Source organism: Lepus europaeus, chromosome 11, assembly GCF_033115175.1.
Source record: "Lepus europaeus isolate LE1 chromosome 11, mLepTim1.pri, whole genome shotgun sequence".
In the NCBI taxonomy this organism is placed as follows: Eukaryota; Metazoa; Chordata; class Mammalia; order Lagomorpha; family Leporidae; genus Lepus; species Lepus europaeus.
The window spans coordinates 112,905,812-112,926,284 of record NC_084837.1 but is presented as its reverse complement, the minus strand read 5'-3'; the positions used below and the strand labels follow the sequence as shown (position 1 = coordinate 112,926,284).

At 53.1% G+C, this 20,473-nt stretch overlaps 1 protein-coding gene across 2 annotated transcripts in view; it reads right to left on the bottom strand.

The window, feature by feature from the left end:
• PTPN9 (protein tyrosine phosphatase non-receptor type 9) overlaps positions 1-20,473 on the bottom strand; it is an 88,140-nt gene that overhangs the window by 41,440 nt on the left and 26,227 nt on the right. For both annotated transcript variants that reach the window (XM_062206424.1, XM_062206423.1), the window contains exons 2-5: positions 14,043-14,186; positions 7,148-7,237; positions 6,377-6,501; positions 762-867 (exon numbers count right to left, since the gene is read on the bottom strand). In XM_062206424.1, coding sequence (XP_062062408.1) covers positions 762-867; positions 6,377-6,501; positions 7,148-7,237; positions 14,043-14,186 — 465 coding nt within the window. The remainder of the gene's footprint in view (positions 1-761; positions 868-6,376; positions 6,502-7,147; positions 7,238-14,042; positions 14,187-20,473) is intronic.

Sequence of the window (20,473 nt, the reverse complement as noted above, 5' to 3'; positions counted from 1 at the left end):
ATAAGGGATTCTGATGCTATCATCTCTGTGTACAGCCCTCTGCGCATAACTCTACATGCACAGCTTTATGGACTACTCTGAAATTTAAAACATCTTTCAGACTAGATTGAGACCAAAAATGTCCATAAAATCGCTGGCCAGGCGATGCCGTTCTGGGGCTCAGCAGCGCTTCACCAAGCCTCAGCACGTCTGTGCTTTCTTTTTTTTTTTTTTTTTTTTTTTGACAGGCAGAGTGGACAGTGAGAGAGAGAGAGAGAGAGACAGAGAGAAAGGTCTTCCTTTTGCCGTTGGTTCACCCTCCAATGGCCGCCGCAGTAGCGCGCTGTGGCCGGCGCACCACGCTGTTCCGATGGCAGGAGCCAGGTGCTTATCCTGGTCTCCCATGGGGTGCAGGGCCCAAGCACTTGGGCCATCCTCCACTGCACTCCCGGGCCACAGCAGAGAGCTGGCCTGGAAGAGGGGCAACCGGGACAGGATCGGTGCCCCAACCGGGACTAGAACCCGGTGTGCCGGCACCGCAAGGCGGAGGATTAGCCTGTTGAGCCACGGCGCCGGCCAAGTCTGTGCTTTCTTTACGTTAGCTCGTTCCACTTCACTTAGCCCATTTCTTGCTCTGAAGAAGCGGGCATTCGTTATCATTCACAGGTGACCTTTAAACGGAGTATAATGTCTGCCTCTTAGTCCACTCCTCAATCTCCCCCATCCCAAAATCTTAAAACCCAATCGCTGGCGGAGGTGGAGAGGCCCTCCCACAGCCTTACCTTCAGCAGGTTTAGGACTTTCTTGCCAAGATCCAGCTCAAAGTTGGCGTAATTGGAGCCACACATGTCATAGATAAACACCAGCCCGTTCCTCTGCGTTTCAAAGCTGTAAAGCAAGCAATGAGCACAAACAGTTACAGGCAGCAAGATGGGCGGGGCAGGATGAACGCGTAAGGCAGCACAGAGACAGCACAGGGGACACGTCTGGGATCCAAACGACTGCCCGCCTGCACAGCGCCCTTATAAAACATGGCTGACCTCCGCCGTCTCACCCAGAGTCACCAACTGCCAGACTCCTGGAGCGGGGATGCTCCAGAGAAAAGCCGCCAGTCTTCCAACGGTTTTCCCTGCCGTCCAAGTTTGCCTGTCCAAGTCCTAACACTCTGGAAGGTCCCTCTACGGGGGCTGGCACTGTGGCGCAGCAGGTCAAGCCACTGCCTGCAACGCCCGCCTTCCACACGACCTCCGACGTGAGCGTCAGCTGCTCAGCCGCCAACCCGGCTCCCTGCTAACACGCCGGAAAAGCAGCAGGCGGCCCAAGGACTCGGGAGCCAGCCACCACGTTCCAAGCTCCTGGTTCCGGCGGGCCCAACTTCAGCTGGCCGTGGCCATTTGGGGAGTGAACCAGCGGATGGAAACATGCTCTCTACTCTACCTTTCTCCCCACCTCTCTCCCTCTCTCGGTAACTCTGCCTTTCAAATAAATAAATAAAAGTTCCCTCTCCCATGGCTGCATGGTACCTGCAGTCAAATGTACTCCACACCCCTCACCGCCCTCCTGCCAACCTTCCTGTGAATTGTTCCAGCCCTAAGACGATCCTGCCTGGCGCAGCCATGCGGTTCTCTCCAAGGGGGCGATACCCACAACAGCTCCTAGCACAGCCCTTGAAAATGGAAGGTCCCTGAGCAGTATTTCATTAGACAGGAAGCCCCTCGCCAGGAAAATATGCTAGACCCACGGGAAATAGTACAAAACAGAACTTCCTCTGAGCTCACTGATGGTGAACTTATCTCTGACTCAATGGAAGAGGAGAATAAACCCACAAGTGGTCTTTGGAAAGCATCTCAAAGATCAGATTAAGAGGCACTGCACTTATTCCCAGGTTGAGCTAAGGAACACGTGAAGACACAAAGAGGTCCTTCGCTCTAACCTTCTTGAATCACAAAGGCATCTAAAAGTTGAATCCCCACCAACCCAGATCCTTGTGTGCTTCTGCCACCACACCCCAACGCCATTAGACTGAGCTATGGGGCGGCACCACTCACAGACGGTAACAGTGCTCACGCACATCTAGCACTGAGAGAAGTGTGTGACACAGAACACGTCCTGAAATGAAGAGAGAGTCTCAGTGCAATCCCTAACCTGACTTTGTGCCCCTCCTCTTGGAAGCCTCCACACCTCCCTCACTGTAAGATTCCAAGGCAGACGCACCCACTCGGGACGTATATTTCAAAATCTCTACTCTGAGGCAGGTCCGAGTTTTTCTGCAAATTAGCTTCAACCGGCACATCATGCTTACAAGAATGCTGAATCTCCTTGACTCCTGCTCGCAAGCCCGGTCAGCCCACGATCCCCCAGGATCAAAGCGCTGCTAACTGTGTGGCACGGGGCAGCGCGTGGCCACCTGGGACACCTGCATCCCATGTTTCAGGCCCCAGACCCCCTCCTGACTGCAGCTTCCTGCCGTCTGGAAGCAGCAGGGGCCAGCTCCAGAGGCTGGGTCCCTGTCAGCAGCACAGGAGACCTGAATGGAATTCCCTGCTCCTGGCTACGGCAAGCACTGGAGCGACCAGCAGATGGGAGCATGTGAGGACTGTCTCTCTCTCAAATAAATAAATAAACATAAAATTTTTAAAGTGTCATAAAAAAATAATGTGGTACAGTTGTTGTGTAGACTACCCAGGTCCAGAAACTCCGTTTGCATACGCTCCCAGGGCCAAGTTCACAGTGCTGCGGTTTTCCCCTCATGGCCGCAGCCTGCAGCAGGGTTTAAAGGAAGTGTACCGGCTGGCGCCGTGGCTTAACAGGCTAATCCTCCGCCTTGCGGCGCTGGCACACAGGGTTCTAGTCCCGGTTTGGGCCGCCGGATTCTATCCCGGTTGCCCCTCTTCCAGGCCAGCTCTCTGCTATGGCCCGGGAAGGCAGTGGAGGATGGCCCAAGTGCTTGGGCCCTGCACCCGCATGGGAGACCAGGAGAAGCACCTGGCTCCTGGCTTCGGATCAGCGCGATGCGCCGGCCGCAGCGGCCATTGGAGGGTGAACCAACGGCAAAAAGGAAGACCTTTCTGTCTCTCTCTCTCTCTCACTATCCACTCTGCCTGTAAAAAAAAAAATAAATAAATAAATAAAAATAAAGGAAGTGTACCAGAAAGCAGCCCGGCACATCCAGATCTTGGCTGTGTATCCTGGGAGAAGGTGCTCACCCAGTTGGCTCAGGGAGAGCACAGTGCAACGCTCACGGGTCCCAGGCGCAGAAGGGGGCGTTTACACTGACGGTCGACTGCTGCCCTGCCGCGTTTTCAGATTCGGGGCAGCACCAAGATGTTTGGTTCCAAACAGCCAAGGGTAGGAGGTGTACACTGGGCAAGCAGTGGAACAAGACCGGGTTGGTGGCTCCGAAGAGGACGGCGGCGTTCCTCTCCACGTGCAGACATCTCCGTTACAGACGTCACAAAGGACTCCCTGGCCCCACAGCACTCACGTGCTAGTGCAAGATGAAAAAGCTGGACGTAGTGCGGGACAAAGGACACCCCGGGGCGATGTGTGATTCAGTGCGCAGTGCTGGCACAGGGACAAAGGACACCCCGGGGCGATGTGTGACTCAGTGCGCAGTGCTGGCACAGGTAACATCTGCTGCTATGGTTTGAGTATGCTTGTCCCCTTTGAAGCTCACACGGGAGTTCAGTCCCCACTGTGAGGTGCAGGAACGACGGCGACTTGGCTCTGGAGATGGGGACTTGGGAGGTGACAAGGATCAGCTAAGGATGTAGGGTGGAGCCCCCTGAGTGAATCCTGGGGCTTTACAAGAAGGGAGAGACCATGCTCCCTGCCTGTTGCTCTGTGATGTCATCGCTGTGAGGTCATCACCGGAGCTCTGCCACCAAGAAGGTCACCATCAAATGCAGCCTGGCCTCTCAACCTTGACCTCAAGAGCTGTGAGCCTAAATAAGTTTCTTTTATTAAACACAACCTGTGGTATTGTGTTATTAGCAACAGAAAATGAACTAACACACCTGCTAATAAAGGCAGAGTAAACACAATTTTAATTATTACAGGTTGGAGTAGGGAGGGAGCCAGTCACAGAAACTGGGCCTGAGACAAGGGCAGCATTCAGCCATGAAGAGGGGAGGAGGAAGATGTTCTGGGTCAAGACAGCACAGGAAACCAGAACTCTCCATCCCTGGAAGAAAACAGGGCCTCTACTGGGTTTGTAGGCACCCTGAGGACGACGGAGTGTCACCGGGGGTCTTGAAGGAGGAGCTGGGGACTGTCCAAGTTATCACTGAGCTTACCGTGTGGCCCTCCTCTGGGACCTGATACTCACACTGGAAGGAGCAAGATTTGGCCACTGTCCTCCTCCCGTCGCGCCCATGGAGAGCCCTGACTCCCTGAGCCTGGACTTCCTGGGAAATGAGCATTTCAAAGGAACCCATGTTCTGGAAGTCATGCCTGGAGAGCAGTCACAGGGAAGGGCTGAGGAACTCCACTCTGCCTGGGGGATTTTGGGCCTCTGACACCACTGGTCCTCCCGCCTTGGCAGGTGCTCCCTCTCAGAGAGTGCTGGATCTTTCTCCCACTGAGCACCAGGAGCAGAAGCTAAGCACCACGGCAGTGAACGACACAGAGCCCCAGCTCAGAACTCCACAGTTATCCCAGCATGAGGTCCACAGCCTGGCTGGCGTGGTATGTAGCAGCCTCTCACGATCTCAGGTCTCAGCTCTGTAACACTTGGAACCCACAGGACCAGCCAAGCATGTTGGGAGCACCAGCAAACTAAATGGGAACCATCAAGACCAGAATGACAGAGAGACAGTCTAACAGGGCACAAACAGCTCTGCCCAAGAGGGAAGAAACAGGATCTCGGGCCCAGCCAGAACAACAGGTGATCACATAACCTCTTGGGGCTTCAGCCTCCTTGTCTATAGGACTGTGGTAATACCACCTACCCTGGAGGGGAGGGAGATGACCTGAACTGGCTCTCTTCACTTATGCACCTGTTAGTCCAAAGCTGATTTATACTTTTGGACTCTCTCCCCCGAATACCAACTCTCAACATCCTTCGAGCTGAATGGCATCCTTTCTCTCTTACAGACAAAGAGACGAAAGCCATGGAGGGTTTTAATATGAGCAGAAAGAACCTGCACAGGTCATCTCCTCCTCACTCTCTTCCAATCACTAATTCTCGATACATTAGCAATTGCTAATAGTTGGCATTCGCAGGTTTTGTTACCCTGAAATACAGCCACAGCGGTAAAGAGACAGAAAACCCACCACCATGAAGGCACCAAAAACCACGCCAGGCCCCTGAGGACATGGGCTATTTCTTCTTTTTTTTTTAAAAAGGATTTATTTATTTATTTGAAAATCAGAGCTAAGAGGAGACACACAGAGAGAATCTTCCATCACTGGTTCACTCCCCAAATGGCCACAATAAACAGGGCTGAGCCAGGCTGAAGCCAGGAGCCAGGAGCTTCTTCCAGGTCTCCCAGGTGGGTGGCAGGGGCCAAAGCACTTAGATCATCTTCCACTGCCTTTCCCAGAACATTAGCAGGAAGCTGGATCAGAAGTGGAGCAGCCAGAACTGGAATCCACAAGGGATGTCAGCATCATAGGCGGCAGCTTTGCTCTTTGTACCACGATGCCAGCCCATTCTCCTATTTTTTAAAAAAAGATTTATCGCCAGTGCTGTGGCGCAGTGGGTAAAGCTGTTGCCTACAGTGCTGGCATCCCATATGGGCGCCAGTTCAAGTCCTGGCTGCTCTACTTCTGATCCAGCTCTCTGTTATAACCTGGGAAAGCAGTGGAAGATGGCCCAAGTCCTTGGGCCTCTGCACCCATGTGGGAGACCCAGAAGAAGCTCCTGGCTTTGGACTGGTGCAGCTCCAGCCGTTGCAGCTATTTGGAGAGTGAACCAGTGGATGGAAGACATCTCTCTCTCTCTCTCTCTCTCTCTCTCTCTCTCTCTCTGCCTCTCTGTAACTCTGCCTTTTAGATTTACTTATTTATTTGGAAAGCAGAGTTAGAGAGAGACAGGGAGAGACACAGAGATCTTCCATCCTCCAGTTCATTCCCCAAATGGCCACAATGGCCAAGGCTAAGCCAGGCTGAAGCCAGGAGCCAGGAGCTCCTTCTGGGTCTCCCAGATAGGTGCAGGGGCCCAAGCACCTGGATTGTCTTCTGCTGGCTTTCCCAGGTCATCATCACGGAGCTGGACTGGAAGTGGAGCAGACGGCCCCCATACTGGATGTAGCATCACAGGTGGCAGCTTACCCTGCTGCCCCGTGATGCCAGCCCTGTGGATTATTTTACACAAGACACCACTGAATCTGAACACGTCAGTGAATGTCACTTTCTGTCTGAAGGCAAACTACCCAAAGAGCACCCCTGTGCTTACCTATCCACAGCTCTGTCCAGCAGATAGAACAGAGCCTGAAGTACCACGTGCTGGACCGACTTGTGGGGGTGATGCAGCCTGGCAGTGAACAGGGCAATGGAGGCTCCCGTCGGGTCCCGGACATCCTAGAGCAATCAAACAGTCACATGCAGAAAGCGGACAGAAGGCCACAGCAGCCACGAAGGCGTCCTCCCTCGACAACGTGGGCTCGGGAAGGGCACACACGCTGGCCACGCTTCCCCGACCTCACCAATCGCTCCCGAAAGGAAGGACTGTTAGGGTCACCCATGCCTCATCCTGCAGCACCCCTCCTGGTCCATACTCCTGTGGTGGAAAAAAAGATTCTCTTTGCTCTTCAATGGTAGAGATTAAAGGGTGATTCCGCCCTGGGTGCCTAGCTAATATCCCAGGCAGAATGGCAGGAAAAACCAGCAGAAGAGAACCACAGGACAGAACCATGGCTTCCACCCTCTGCCTTAAAGAAAATGCATCCTACACTTGGCCAAAAGGCCCACGTGGAGCACCTGCATGAAGCAGGAGTCTCGGACACACTGGATACCAACGCAAGGCCTGAACGGACCAGCGAAGAAGCTGCTCTGAGTCTCCGAACTTCAATTGTTACTAGTAACCTCAATTCAGCTACACTGGAGTCACTGTGAGCCCAAATGCATGGTGCTCCATGCTTGCCCCTGACAGTGGAGACTCCAGAGCCAAGGTCTAAGAACAAACTCCTGCTCAGACAACGGCTCCAAGAGGCACATGGAGACTCACCAAGATGGTGAACTTCCCGCTCAGGATTTCAGAACGGAGAGGCTCCTCGTGAGGTTTCAGCTTCACGATGCCTTCTTTCCTTCGTGTTTCCTGCAAGGAAGGACAGGAAGATGAGTATGGAAACACTGCCCCTGCAGGCGGCCCTACCCAGCCACTGCTCCTCCAACACACGGGGGATCAGCTACCGGAACTAAGAAGCCCTCACACCTCCCTTCCCGAGGGCTACAGCGTAGCAGATTCCTGCCAAAGTGACCTTAGGAGTTACTTTGGCTACAGTATTTTCTTTGAAGCAGTAAGAATTCTAAATCTGGGGCCGGTGCTATGGCACAGTGGGTTAAGCCGCCACCTGCAGTGCCAGCATCCCATGTGGGCGCCGATTCAAGCCCCAGCTGCTCTGCTTCTGAGCCAGCTCCCTGCTAGCGGCCTGGGAATATGGCCCAAGTGCGTGGGCCCCTGTACCCACGTGGGGGACCTGGAAGAAGTTCCTGGCTCCTGGCTTTCAGCTTTAGCGGGGCCCGGCTCCAGCTGTTGCTGCCATTTGGGGAGTGATCCAGTGAATAGAAGACCTCTGTCTCTCCTCTCTCTATAACTCTGACTTTCAAATAAATAAATAAATCTTAATTAAAAAAAAATTCTACCGGCACTGCGGCTCAACAGGCTAATCCTCCGCCTTGCGGCACCGGCACACTGGGTTCTAGTCCCGGTCGGGGCACCGATCCTGTCCCGGTTGCCCCTCTTCCAGGCCAGCTCTCTGCTGTGGCCAGGGAGTGCAGTGGAGGATGGCCCAAGTCCTTGGGCCCTGCACCCCATGGGAGACCAGGATAAGCCCCTGGCTCCTGCCATCGGATCAGCGCGGTGCGCGCTGGCCACTGCGGCCATTGGAGGGTGAACCAACGGCAAAGGAAGACCTTTCTCTCTGTCTCTCTCTCTCTCACTGTCCACTCTGCCTGTCAAAAAAAAAAGAAAAAAGAAAAAGAAAAAAAAATTCTAATCCTGAAGATCAATCAATATACAAAGCACTTCAAAAAGTCTGGGGATGGGCATCTGGCCTAAAGGTTAAGACACCTGCATCCAGGGGGGCTGGTGCTATGACGTAGCAGGCTAACCCTCCGCCTGCAGTGCCAGCATCCTATACGAGCGCTGGTTCAAGTCCCGGCTGCTACTCTTCCAATCCAGCTCTCTGCTATGGCCTGAGAAAGCAGTGGAAGATGGCCTGGGTCCTTGGGCCCCTGCACCTCAGTGGGAGGCCTAGAAGAAGCTCCTGGCTCTTGGTTTTGAATCAGCTCAGCTCCAGCCATTGTGGCCATTTGTGGGAGTGAATCAATGGATGGAAGATCTTTTCTTCTGTCTCTCCCTCTCTCTGTCTGTAACTCTACCTCTCAAAAAAAAAAAAAAAAAAAAAAGAGAGAGAGAGAGAGAGAGAGAAAGACACCACATCCCTCATTAAGACTGCCTAAGTTCCACACCCAGATTTTTTTTTAAGATTTATTTTTACTTATTTGAAAGACAGAATTACAGAGAGAGGTAGAGGTAGAGACAGAGACAGAGAGACAGAGACAGAGAGAGAGACAGAGACAGAGAGAAATAGAGAGGTTTTCCATCCACTGGTTCACTTCCCAGATGGCCGCAATGGCCAGAGCTGAGCTGATCCGAAGCCAGGAGCCAGGAGCTTCTTTCCAGGTCTCTCATGTGGGTGCAGGGGCTCAAGGACTCGGGCCATCTTCTACTGCTTTCCCAGGCCACAGCAGAGAGCTGGATCAGAAGAGGAGTAGCTGGGACTCAAACCAGTGCCAACAAGGGATGCTGGCGCTTCAGGCCGGGGCTTTAACCTGCTACACCACAGCACCGGCCCCCACACCCAGATTTGCTCCTCGTTACAGTCGCTGTTACTATGGGCCCCGGGAGGCAGTGGTGATGGCTCAAGCAGTGGGTTCCTATCACTCACTTGGAAGACCTGCATTGACTTCCAAGCTCCTGAATTTGGGGCCTCAGTCATGGCACCCATTTGTAAAGTGAAACAGTAGACAAGAAGTCTCTCACAAATACATAAATTTATAAGGGGCAGGTGTTTGGCCTGGCAGTTAAGATGCCAGCTTGGGGGCCAGTGCTGTGGTGCAGTGGGTTAAAGCCCTGACCTGAAGTGCCAGCATCCCATACGGGCAACAGTTCTAGTCCCGGCTGCTCCTCTTCCCATCTAGCTCTCTGCTGTGGCCTGGGAAAGCAGTGGAAGATGGCCCAAGCCCTTGGGCCCCTGCACCCACATGGGAGACCCGGAAGAAGCTCCTGGCTCCTGGCTTCGGATTGGCTCAACTCTTGCCGTTGCGGCCATCTGGGGAGAGAACCAGTGGATGGAAGACCTTTCTCTCTGTCTCTACCTCTCTCTGTAATTGTCTTTCAAATAAAATAAAATAAATCTTAAAAAAAAAAAAAGATGCCAGCTGGGACGCCTCCATCCTATGTGGAAGCGCCTGGGTTACAGTCCTGGCTCTGCTTCCAATCCAGCTTCCTCTCACGCAGGACCTGGGCATCAGCAGGTGATGGCTGAAGTGGCCCTGCCACCAACACGAGAGAGCTGGTGGAGCTCCTGTCTCCTGGCTTCAGCCTGGCCCAGCCCTGCCCAAGGCAGCCATTTGTCTCTTTCTCTCTCTCTGTCATCTTGTCTTTCAAATAAAATAAATCTTAAAAAAAAAAAAGGCTTGTTGAAAATGGAAGTAAAATGTAAGTTTACTTTAGTCCAAAAAAACTGGAAATCCATGCATAAAAGAGATCTTCAAAAAGTTTGTGGAAAGGGATAGGCATTATAGTAAAACTGGCTAAGCAGAAACTTGCAACGCAGGCATCCCATGTCAGAGTGCTGACTTCAGTCCTGGCTGCTCTACTTCCCATCCAGCTCCCTGAGAGTGCGCCTGGGAAAGCAGCAGGGGATGGCCCTGCTTGGGCCCTGCACCCACATGAGACACCCGGATGAAGCTCCAGCTTCGGCCTGCCCAGCCCTGGCTGTTGCACCCATTTGGGGAGTGAACCAGCGGATGGAAGATCTCTTCCCACCCCCCACTGTCTCTGTAATTCTGACTTTCAGATAAATAAATCTTTTTCTAAAGTTATTTATTTGAGAGACAAAGAGAAAGACAGAAAGGGAGAGAGCTCCTATCTACTAGCTCAGGCTCCAGATGCTCACAACGGCCAAAGCTGGTCCTGGACCAAAGCCGAGAGCCAAGAGTGTAATCCAGGCCCCTCACGTGGAAGGCAGGAACCCAATCACTTCCAGGGTCTGCGTTAGCAGGAAGCTAAAATCAGGAGTGAGAAGCAGGCAATGAGCCCAAGTATTCCAACACGGGAATGTGGGGGTCTTAAACACCAGCCAAATGCCCACCCCAGTCCTTTCACTTAATTTTTTTCTAAAAAAGATTTATTTATTTGTTTGAAGGGCAAAGTGACAGAAGAGAAGGGCAGAGAGAGATTTTCCATCCACTGGGTCATTTGCCAAATGGCTGCAACAGCCAGGGCTGAGCCAGGCAAAGCCAGGACCCAGGAACTCTACCCTGGTTTCCCACAGGGGTGACAGGGGTCCAGGTACTTAGGACATCTTCTACTGTCTTTCCTGGCACATTAGCAGGAACTGGATCAGACATAGAGCAACAGGACTTGAACTGGCCCTCCAATACGGGATCTGGCATCACAAGTGGCACAAACTGTACCACAGCACCAGTCCGCCCAGTGCTCCTCTGGCCACTCACCTTGTCTACCTTAGTGTACAACAACGGCTGAAAAAAAAAGGCCCCGGGGCTGGCACTGTGGTGTAAGTTAAACATCCATCCGCCTGCGGCGCCGGCATCCCTTATGAGAGCCGGTTCGTGTCCCGGCTGTTCCTCTTCCAATCCAGCTCTCTGCTGTGGCCTGGGAAAGCAGCAGAAGATGGCCCAAGCACTGGGCCCCTGCACCCGCGTGGGAGACCCGGAAGAAGCTCCTGGCTCCTGGCTTCAGATCAGCTCAGCTCCAGCCGTGGAGGCCATTTGGGGAGTGAACCAGCAGATGGAAGAGCGCTCTCTCTCTCTCTCCCTCTCTCTCTCTGTAACTATGCTTCTCAAGTAAATAAATAAATCTTAAAAAAAAAAATCCCTGGCCGGCGCCGCGGCTCACTAGGCTAATCCTCCACCTTGCGGCGCCAGCACACCAGGTTCTACTCCCGGTCGGGGCGCCGGATTCTGTCCCGGTTGCCCCTCTTCCAGGCCAGCTCTCTGCTGTGGCCAGGGAGTGCAGTGGAGGATGGCCCAAGTGCTTGGGCCCTGCACCCCATGGGAGACCAGGAGAAGCACCTGGCTCCTGCCATCGGATCAGCGCGGTGCGCCGGCCGGGCGCACTGCGGCCATTGGAGGGTGAACCAACGGCAAAGGAAGACCTTTCTCTCTGTCTCTCTCTCTCACTGTCCACTCTGCCTGTCAAAAAAAAAAAAAACTTAAAAAAAAAAAAATCCCAAAACTTTCTTGGGTTTCCTATTTCTTTAGCTACTCCTCGTAAGTCTCTTTTGTGGACATTTCAACTCATTCGCCCATTAAACTCACTCACCGACTCATTCATTCATTTGGCAAATATTTGTAGGGCAACTATCTTATGACAGGACCTGAGCTAGCGCTTTTTTTTATATTCCTCTCTACCCCATCCTTAAAATCACACTCAAATGCCTTCCAGGGCAATGCCGCTGTGAGGACAATGCTAGTGATGTGACTGTGTGACAGCAAACACTCTACCGAATGGACTCGAGTGCATTTTTAGAAGAATACAAAGAGAGCAGCGTCTGAGGCGAGGCTGGCCTCCTGAGATGACCTTGTGCATTCCCCAGCCCCAGTGCGCAGCTCTGCAGTGGTCACGCCATCTGTATGCAGCCCACCCCAGACTCACCCTGCAGCTGCACAGCACACAGGCCTAGAAGGGTCTCCCCAGGGCACTTCCAGCCTAACAGCACCAGCTGAGCTCATGGCCTCCACACACAGCACACATACACACCTCTTTCAGCGGATGCCACCGCTGACCCTGACATCCACATTAGAGAAGGCCGAGCAGTTAAGAAGCCCATATCCCAGATCAGAGCGTCTGGATTCACACCTGCCTCCAGCTCCGGGCCCCAGCTTCTTGCTAAGTGCATTGTGGGAGGCAGTGGTGATGCACCCACCCCTGCCACCCAGATGGGAGACCTGCACGGAGTCCTGGCTCAGGGTTAAGGAGCAGACCAGAGGATGGCGCACTCTCTCTGTCTCTCACGAAGACGCGTACACACATACACAAGCCATGCTCTTCACAGGCTCCCTAGGCCCTCGTGACTAAATGTGCCTCCACAGAACCCAGGGCAGCCTGTCCACAGCACCTCTGTAACTGCTGGTTCTTCCCACTGTGCTCTCTGCACCTGGAACACGGTGGCTATGCAACGATTATCTGTGGAACAAATGAGCAAACACTGGCAAACTGAGTGTAAGTGAGCGTTAGTCCTTCCCTAATCCCAGTGAGTGAGCGTTAGTCCTTCCCTAATCCCAGTGAGTGAGCGTTAGTCCTTCCCTAATCCCAGTGTCCACTATCCCAATCCAGAGGGCTTTTGTTTTTAATTTTAATTTTTTGTTTTTGCATTTTCATTCTCATCCTAATTGAAAGGCAGGGAACAGAGACAGAGAAAGACTGATCTTGCGTCTACTGGTTTGCTCTCCAAATGCCCACAACAGCCGGGGCTGGAGCTGGGCCAGGCTGAAGGCAGGAGAACAGTTCAGGCCTCCTGCCTGGGTGTCAGGGACTCGAGCCCTCGAGCCGCCTGCTGCTGCTCCCCAGCGTGTGCATCACCAAGAAGCCGGGACTGAGGCGGTCCCGGGACTTGAACTACAGCACGCTGGAACGCCACGCGGGCACGCCAAGCAGCACCTTACCCTCTGCCTCAAGTGTCTGTCCCCTCCCCTAATCTGACTTCGGTTTTTTGCCTTTGTTTTTAATTTCAGGAGATTTTTTTATCTGTTCAGGATTTCTGGTCCCTGAGCAGCCTGCCATACAATGTGTCCTCAAGGACACTGTCAACTAGAAGGGAAACATAGACACTGGACGAAAATCTATGCCTTAGGAAAAATCAAAACAAAGACCAACAGCGGGAAGACGCTGCTGCAGCTACGCTCACACGAAGGCCCCGTGAAGACAACAGACCACGCGACACAGCCGCTCCTCCTTCCCAGGGCTGCAGCTCCCCTGCCTCAACCACCCACACCAAGCCAGCGGCCTCTGCGGAGCCAGGCACTAAACACCCCAGCACTGCTGAAACAAGAGGAGGAAACGGGCTTGACCTGAGGCCAGTGAGGAAAGCAGGAGCGGTGAGCCAGGACGACGTCAGGCTACACCCTCAGCTTCAAACATCACATGACGCACCCCGGTCTACAGCCAACACGCAGACACCGGGGAAGGTGTCTGGCCGGGCGGTTAAGACACCCACGCCCATCAGAGGGCCCGGGTTCAATCCCAGCTCCGGCTCCGGACTCCAGTTTCCTGCTAATGCAGACCCTGAGAGGCAGCAGGTGATGGCTCAAGCGACTGCGTCCCAGCCACCTACAAGGGAGACCTGGATTGAATTCCCAGCTCCTAGCTTCAGCCCAGCCCAGGCCTGGCCACTGAATGCACTTGGGGGAGGAACCAGCCGATGGGAGCCTGCTTTCTCTGCCAGTCTGCCTCTCAGATACAGAGCAGAACGTAAGTGTTGCCGTCTCTGCCCACCCCCAGCTCTCACAGGGCTCTTAGGTATTGATTCACTTTCTGGAGTGAGGGGAACTCTCAGGGAAGCAATGGGTAGAGCCCGGCAGGGAGGAGAGCAACGCGCAGAGAGCCCCCTCCCCTGCCGCCCCACCACGGCTGGTGCTCCCTGGCAGCGTACTCTGTAGCAGTGGAACAGCTCCACGGCACGGAGCACATCGAACTTCCTGGCCATGAGGAACTTGACAGCCACGTTCCACGAGAGCGGGGAGACATTGTACTGAACTGTCCACTTGTTAATCTCTTCAAGAAACTGCTTGGTCGCCTGTTGGAAGAAGAAAGGTAGAAAAATTAGTAAGAACAGAACATATGTTTGGGACCAACCTACAAACAGGCAGTAAAAACTGTCATCCTTCCCCCCAAGCCAATCTAAACCCAAAATTCACTACAGGGAGCAGGGAAGGCTAACGGTAGAAACGGGCCTGAAACCAGAAGCAGCTAACACAAGTCAGCCAGGTCAGGGCAGGGTTCAGAGAGGACCTGGCTGGCCCAGGGAAGCACAGGAGAGGATGTGGGCTCCCAGAGGCAACACAAACTACCGCTCCCAAGCAAAACGGAGCACAACTTTCTTCTCTTTCGCTCTGGAAGGGCCCTCTGAAGGTGATGGCATGAGGAGGTGGGGCACAGTCCGCCTGCTGCATGGGAGCCACAAGTCAAGTGGACACAGCCAAACAATCAGAACACACTCTGGCTCTGGGGTAAGCAGGACTATCCGAGGGCAGCAAAACCCACAGGAGAGCAAGAACTGAACAATCCGAGGGCCACCTGTCGTCTGTGATGACTGAGCCCACAGACCTCCCCAGACTGCACCCTCTGCACAGACATGCAGCAACGGCCCTCCACGCAGTGGCTTGGAGGAGGGTGACTAAGGAAGTGGGAGGGGGCCAGCGCTGTGGCATAGCAGGTAAAGCCACAGCCTGCAGTGCTGGCATCCCACATGGGCGCTGGTTCGAGTCCTGGATGCTCCACTTCTGATCCAGCTCTCTGCTGTGGCCTGGGAAAGCAGTGGAAGATGGCCCAAGCCCTTGGGCCCCTGCACCCACGTGGGAGACCCAGAAGAAGCTCCTGGCTCCTGGCTTCAGATCAGCGCAGCTCAGGCCATTGTGGACAATTGGGGAGTGAACCAGCAGATGGAAGACCTCTCTCTCTCTATCTCTCTCTCTCTCTCTCTCTAAACCAGCAGATGGAAGACCTCTCTCTCTCTCTCTCTCTCTCTCTCTCTGCCTTTGCCTCTCCTTCTCTCTGTGTGTAACTCCGACTTTCAAGTTAATAAATAAATATTAAAAAAAAAAAAAGAAAGAAAGAAAGTGGGAGGGGAGGGGAAACTTTTTGCTTTTACTCTGTGACCCCAAACTGGCAAGTTTCTAGAACTATTCTTAGCACCGTTTCTAACTCATTCTATCAAGTCCTGCTCTAGCCAAACCACCCCTGCTGTGTCTTCACTTAGTATGATTTAAATCGAGATTTTTGCCTCTCAAATAAATATAATAAAGAATGAGATTGTTCTGTGTGCATACTCTCCATGGCTAAAGCTGTCTACACAACTCCGCTGCCCCTCCCATCCAGAAGCTGCCCTTGTCCACGAAGTGACCATCACGATGGGCATGCCGAATGTTCAACACAGTCCGGCTGCCAATCAGCCCACGTTCAGGTGGAATTATTCAGATTTACTAAACACCTATTTGTGAAGCTTGTGCTGATCAGTATAAGAAATACAAACGTGAGATTTACTTTTAAAGGGAAAGATCGATTGATTTATCATGTATAAGGTAATTCTCTCTTCACTAATTTCCAACTGAAGACTCAGGGGTGGAGGGGTGGGGAGGAGGTGACCAGCAACAAGTCTCACTTTGCAAATAAAATCCAGTTTGCTAACACTGCTGAGGCCACCTGCTAACTTGAAGCCTGTTCCTCCTCGCAGTTTCCAGGAAGGGACACGGCACTTCATAACCCAGAGGCCTGAGAGCAGACCTGAGTCTTCTGGCCTCCGACAGAGGCGACCTAAACCTAACTTCACCACTGGGACAGGAGAAGCCCAGCTGAACCCCTCAGGCCCAGGCACGCAGCTTTCAGGCGGTCCCCCTGGCCCCAGGACAGAGAACTGAGTCCCAAAGACAACAGGACAAACCTGGAATGCTCCTGCAGCGCAGGGACTCAGTCTGAGCACCTCTGGAGTGAGCGGCCAGCGTGGGCCTGAGGACGGGAGCAAGGGAAGAGAACAGACGTGGGCACGGCGAGGGCTCAGGGCTCAGAAACAAAGCTCCAGCGGGACGCTCCCCAGGAAACTTAGTCAACAAGATCTGCTTTTCAGTTAACATAGCATCTTTTAAAACCAGCCCTCTGGTGGGCTTCTCTGATGTTACTAATAAAAATAATGAACAGAAAAATCAAGAATAGGTTGGAGGAGATGATTCAAAGGGCCAGGGAGTGACAGATCCAATGGTGCGGGTGACTTCTTGTGTCTCACAAACAAGCCCTGCCCTACTAAGAGAGAGGCAGGCGGGATTCACACACTTCCTTCGAAGGACATCTTGCCTCCATTTTTAATAAACTCGGTCCCTCCAAGATTCCTAATGCCGTGGCTCCCAAGAGCTGCTGCCTTGGGCTGACCTCTGTCCCCCTGCTGGTCAGGATGTTATTCTTGGCTCTAAGCACGGGAAAAATTCCTCCTGGTTTGGCCTGACCAGGCCTTGCATGAACAGAGTCCAGTGTACTGTAAACAAAGATGTGATATTTACAGACACACACACACACACACACACACCCCACCTGCTCTGCTCGGCCTCACATCTACCTCCTGCCTCCCTACCCCTCTGGGGGAAGAGCTGACCCTCTGACAGCTGTCGGAAATGACGCTGGCTTCTTCAACAGCCTCCCTCTAGACAGCTAGTCAGGTTTCTCCTCTGTTAACGTGTGGATTCAGCGTAACCGCCCAGTAGACTAATGTGGGGCCCTGCTGTTTACCAGACAGAAGTCCTAGCAACTTAATCAGCAACATACTCTCTGGAAGAGGCCACGAAATTCCTGAAATCATTATTCAGTGCATTTCCTGGTGAAAGAAAGAGTGGGCCAAAAGATGAGTCACAGCTTAGAAAACACGTCAAGGTCAGGGTGTGGACCTCCAGGCTGATGGGTGGGCACACTCTGCCAGCCCCTGGCAGCAGAGCAGTGGTCCCAGCGCTCACAGCTTGGCTTTTCCTCTGGGAGAAGGCACGAATGGCTGTACTAAAAAACTAGCAATAGCACTTACCACCCCCTTACCCAGTTTCTCAGATAAGGGTAAGATTTATTCAAAGGACTTACTAATATTGCATACTTCTCTCACAAACAAGTTTAAAAAACTAAATATGGGCTACAATAGAGGCACAGCACCTTAAACTGCTGCTCGCAATACCAGCATCCCAGAGTGGAGTCCTGGCTGGAATCCCGACTGCTCTGCTTCCGATCCAGCTCCCTGCCTAATGTGGCTGGGAACCAGCAGAAGACGGCCCAAGTGCTTGGGCTCCGGCCACCCATGTGTGAGACCCGGATGGAGTTCTTGGCTCTTAGCTTTGGCCTGGTCCTGCCACGGCTGTTGTGGCCATTCAGGGAGTGAACCAGACAATGGGAGATCCCGATCCCTCTCTCTCTCTCTCTCTCTCTCTCTCTCTCTCTGTTAGTCTGCCTTTCCAATAAATAAATAAATCTGAAAAAATACTATAATAAAAATAAGTTTCTTGGCTATGGCCGTGAGGCTAAAGATACAAGAGAACCTGATATCAAACAGCTGAGAAATGTGCCAGTTAATCAGGATCCACCCTGGACACCATCCACTGGTGTTGAAATAATGGCATTGGGGAGAATGAAACCAACAGCACTGTCTTTAGGTTATATCAAACTCCCAGGGGGCCAGTGCTGTGACAAAGCGGGTTAAAGCCCCGACTTGCAGTGCCAGCATCCCATATGGACGCAGTTCGAGTCCCAGCTGCTCCTCTTCTGATCCAGCTCTCAGCTATGGCTTGGGAAAGCAGCAGAAGATGGCCCAAGCCCTTGGGCCCCTACATGAGACCTGGAAGAAGCTCTGGCTCTTGGCTTCAGATCAGCCCAGCTCTGGCCATTGCAATCATTTGGGGAGTGAACCAGCAGATGAAGACCTCTCTCTCTCTCTCTCTCTAGCTCTAACTCTCTCTGTAACTCTGTCTTTCAAATAAATGTTAAAAACAAACAAACAAAATAAAAACTCCCAAGAGCAGCCACAGTTTCAAGATCAGCTTTGGGCAAGGGGTTAGCCCAGTAAAATGTCAAGAAAAGTGTGCCGGTACTCTTGGTTCTGAGGTGCAAACCCTCAGTCCTTTGTTCCACGTCAATCGGGCAGAGTGAAGAGCTGACCCACGAGAAACCTGCTCTTGAAATAAACTCAACACTGCAGTCTCCTGAGAGGTATCAGCCACCAAGGGACAAGCCATGCGGGCTGGGGAGTCAGCAGGGCCCAGTCCTCTCACTGCTGTGTGTTGTCAGAGTGAACCATTTAGCCTCTCTAAGCCTCAACTTCCTCGCGGGCAAAGGCTCGAGGCGAAGCCTTGGCCCTGACACAGATGGAGAAGCACCCAGGGCTCTGAATGGAGAGCTACTCCTCCGTTCCGCACTCCAGACATTCCACACTACACCTTCTCCCAACAGAGAGCTCCTGGGGGGGGGGGGGGGGGGCTCTGTTGTCTCCCTGTATCCTGTGTCAGGGCAGCTCTCTAACCTATTTTTATGCAAAAGCATGGATTTAAATTAGAAACCTCCTCGTTCAAGGCCACCGAGCTGACACAGAGCAGCTGACTCCAGATGTGCTTAGACTCCTCCCTCTCCTACCCCTTGCTCCCTGCTTTTTGGCTACACCTGTCCTACCAGGGATTAACCTGCAAGCCGAGAACAAACCCTCTTTAGCAGTGACAGTCAGGGAACGATCTCTTGTTAAGGAAGGATGAGCCACGCAGAAAGGGCACAGCCACCCTGCACTGGATTTCCAAACAAGGCAAGTGACGCCGTGTTGACCCTCAGCGCTGGCTGCTGCACTTGCCAGATCTGAGGCCACCTCCGCAACGCAGCATTACCTCAGTGACAGAGGCTCCTGTGAGCTGCCTTCCCCTCCTGCTGTTCCCATCTGTATTCAGTGCAGCTCTGGCCATTGAAGCCAACTGGGGAGTGAACCAGCGGATGAAAGACCTCTCTCCCTCTCTCTCTCCCTCTCTCTCTCTCTCTCTCTCTCTCTCTCTCTCTCTCCCCCTCCCCTTCTCTCTCTGTACAACTCTTTCAAATAAATAAATCTTTTTTTAAAAAAATCAATTCACAGGGTCCAGCATGGTAGAGCAGTGGTTCAAACAGCTGCTTGTGATGCTGGCGTCCCCTAGGGGAGCACCAGTTCAAGCCCCAGCTGTTCCACTTCTGATCCAACTCTCTGCTAATGTGCCAGGAAAGTAGCAGCGCAAGATGGCCCAAGTGCTTGGGTTCCTGACGGCCCAGGTACTTGGGTTCCTGCCACATCCCTGGATGGAGTTCCCAGCTACTGGCTTAGGCCTGCCCAGTGCAACCACTGTAGCCACTTGGGGAGTGAACTGGAGGATGCAAGATCTGTCTCTCCTCTCTCTCTTTTTCTTTTTAAAGATTTATTTATTTATTTGAAAGGGGCGGGGAGAGAGAGAGAGAGAGGTCTTCCATCCAATGGTTCACTCCCCAATTGGTCACAATGGCCAGAGCCGCACCGATCCTTAGCCAGGAGCCAGGAGCTTCTTCTGGGTCTCCCATGTGGGTGCAGGGGCCCAAGGACTTGGGCCATCTTCTACTGTTTCCCAGGCCACAGCAGAGAGCTGGATCGGAAGTGGAACAGCCAGGACTCAACCCAGTGCCCATATGTGATGCCGGCACTGCAGCTTATGGCTTTAACTACTACACCACAGCACTGGCCCTAAACATGTAATTTGATAAGAATATGTCTGCACAACCACCAGAGGAGAGGAGAGGAGAGGGGGCAGACATGGGGAAGGGGAGCAGAAAGGACCGTGCCAGCCACCCCAGTCCGAGGCTCCCTGCCTCCCTGGCAGCCCTCCCGGCCCGCAGCAGGGGTGAACAGCAGAGCTCTTTGAGGAAGCCAGTCTGGCGTCTGCCGAGAATCCACAAGGGGTATCCGCTGAGGGCCTACTCTGTGCTAGGCAGCATGGTAGCTGCTGTGAAGGTGAGATAAAGACCCTATGACTTATGAATGGAATGCCACGGAATTCAAATTCTCTCTAGGGAAATACCAAATAGATTTTATATGTATCTTCAGAGGAGTAGCTTGAAGTTGAGCAGGAATTTACCGAACCAGGGCAAACACGTGGAGAGAAAACGTGCGAAGCCATCGTGAGAAGACAGGGCTCCCTGGGGGCACGGTGCAGGGAGCCTGACAGGAAGCGGTGGGAGGGGGGAGGACAGGGAGGCTGAGCCAGACCTGGGGGGCCTGCGTGCTGCTCTCCCAATTGCAGGCAGGAGAATCCAAGCACGAAGGAGTCAACAGAGATCTGTAAGCAAAGGGGTGAGACAAGGCGG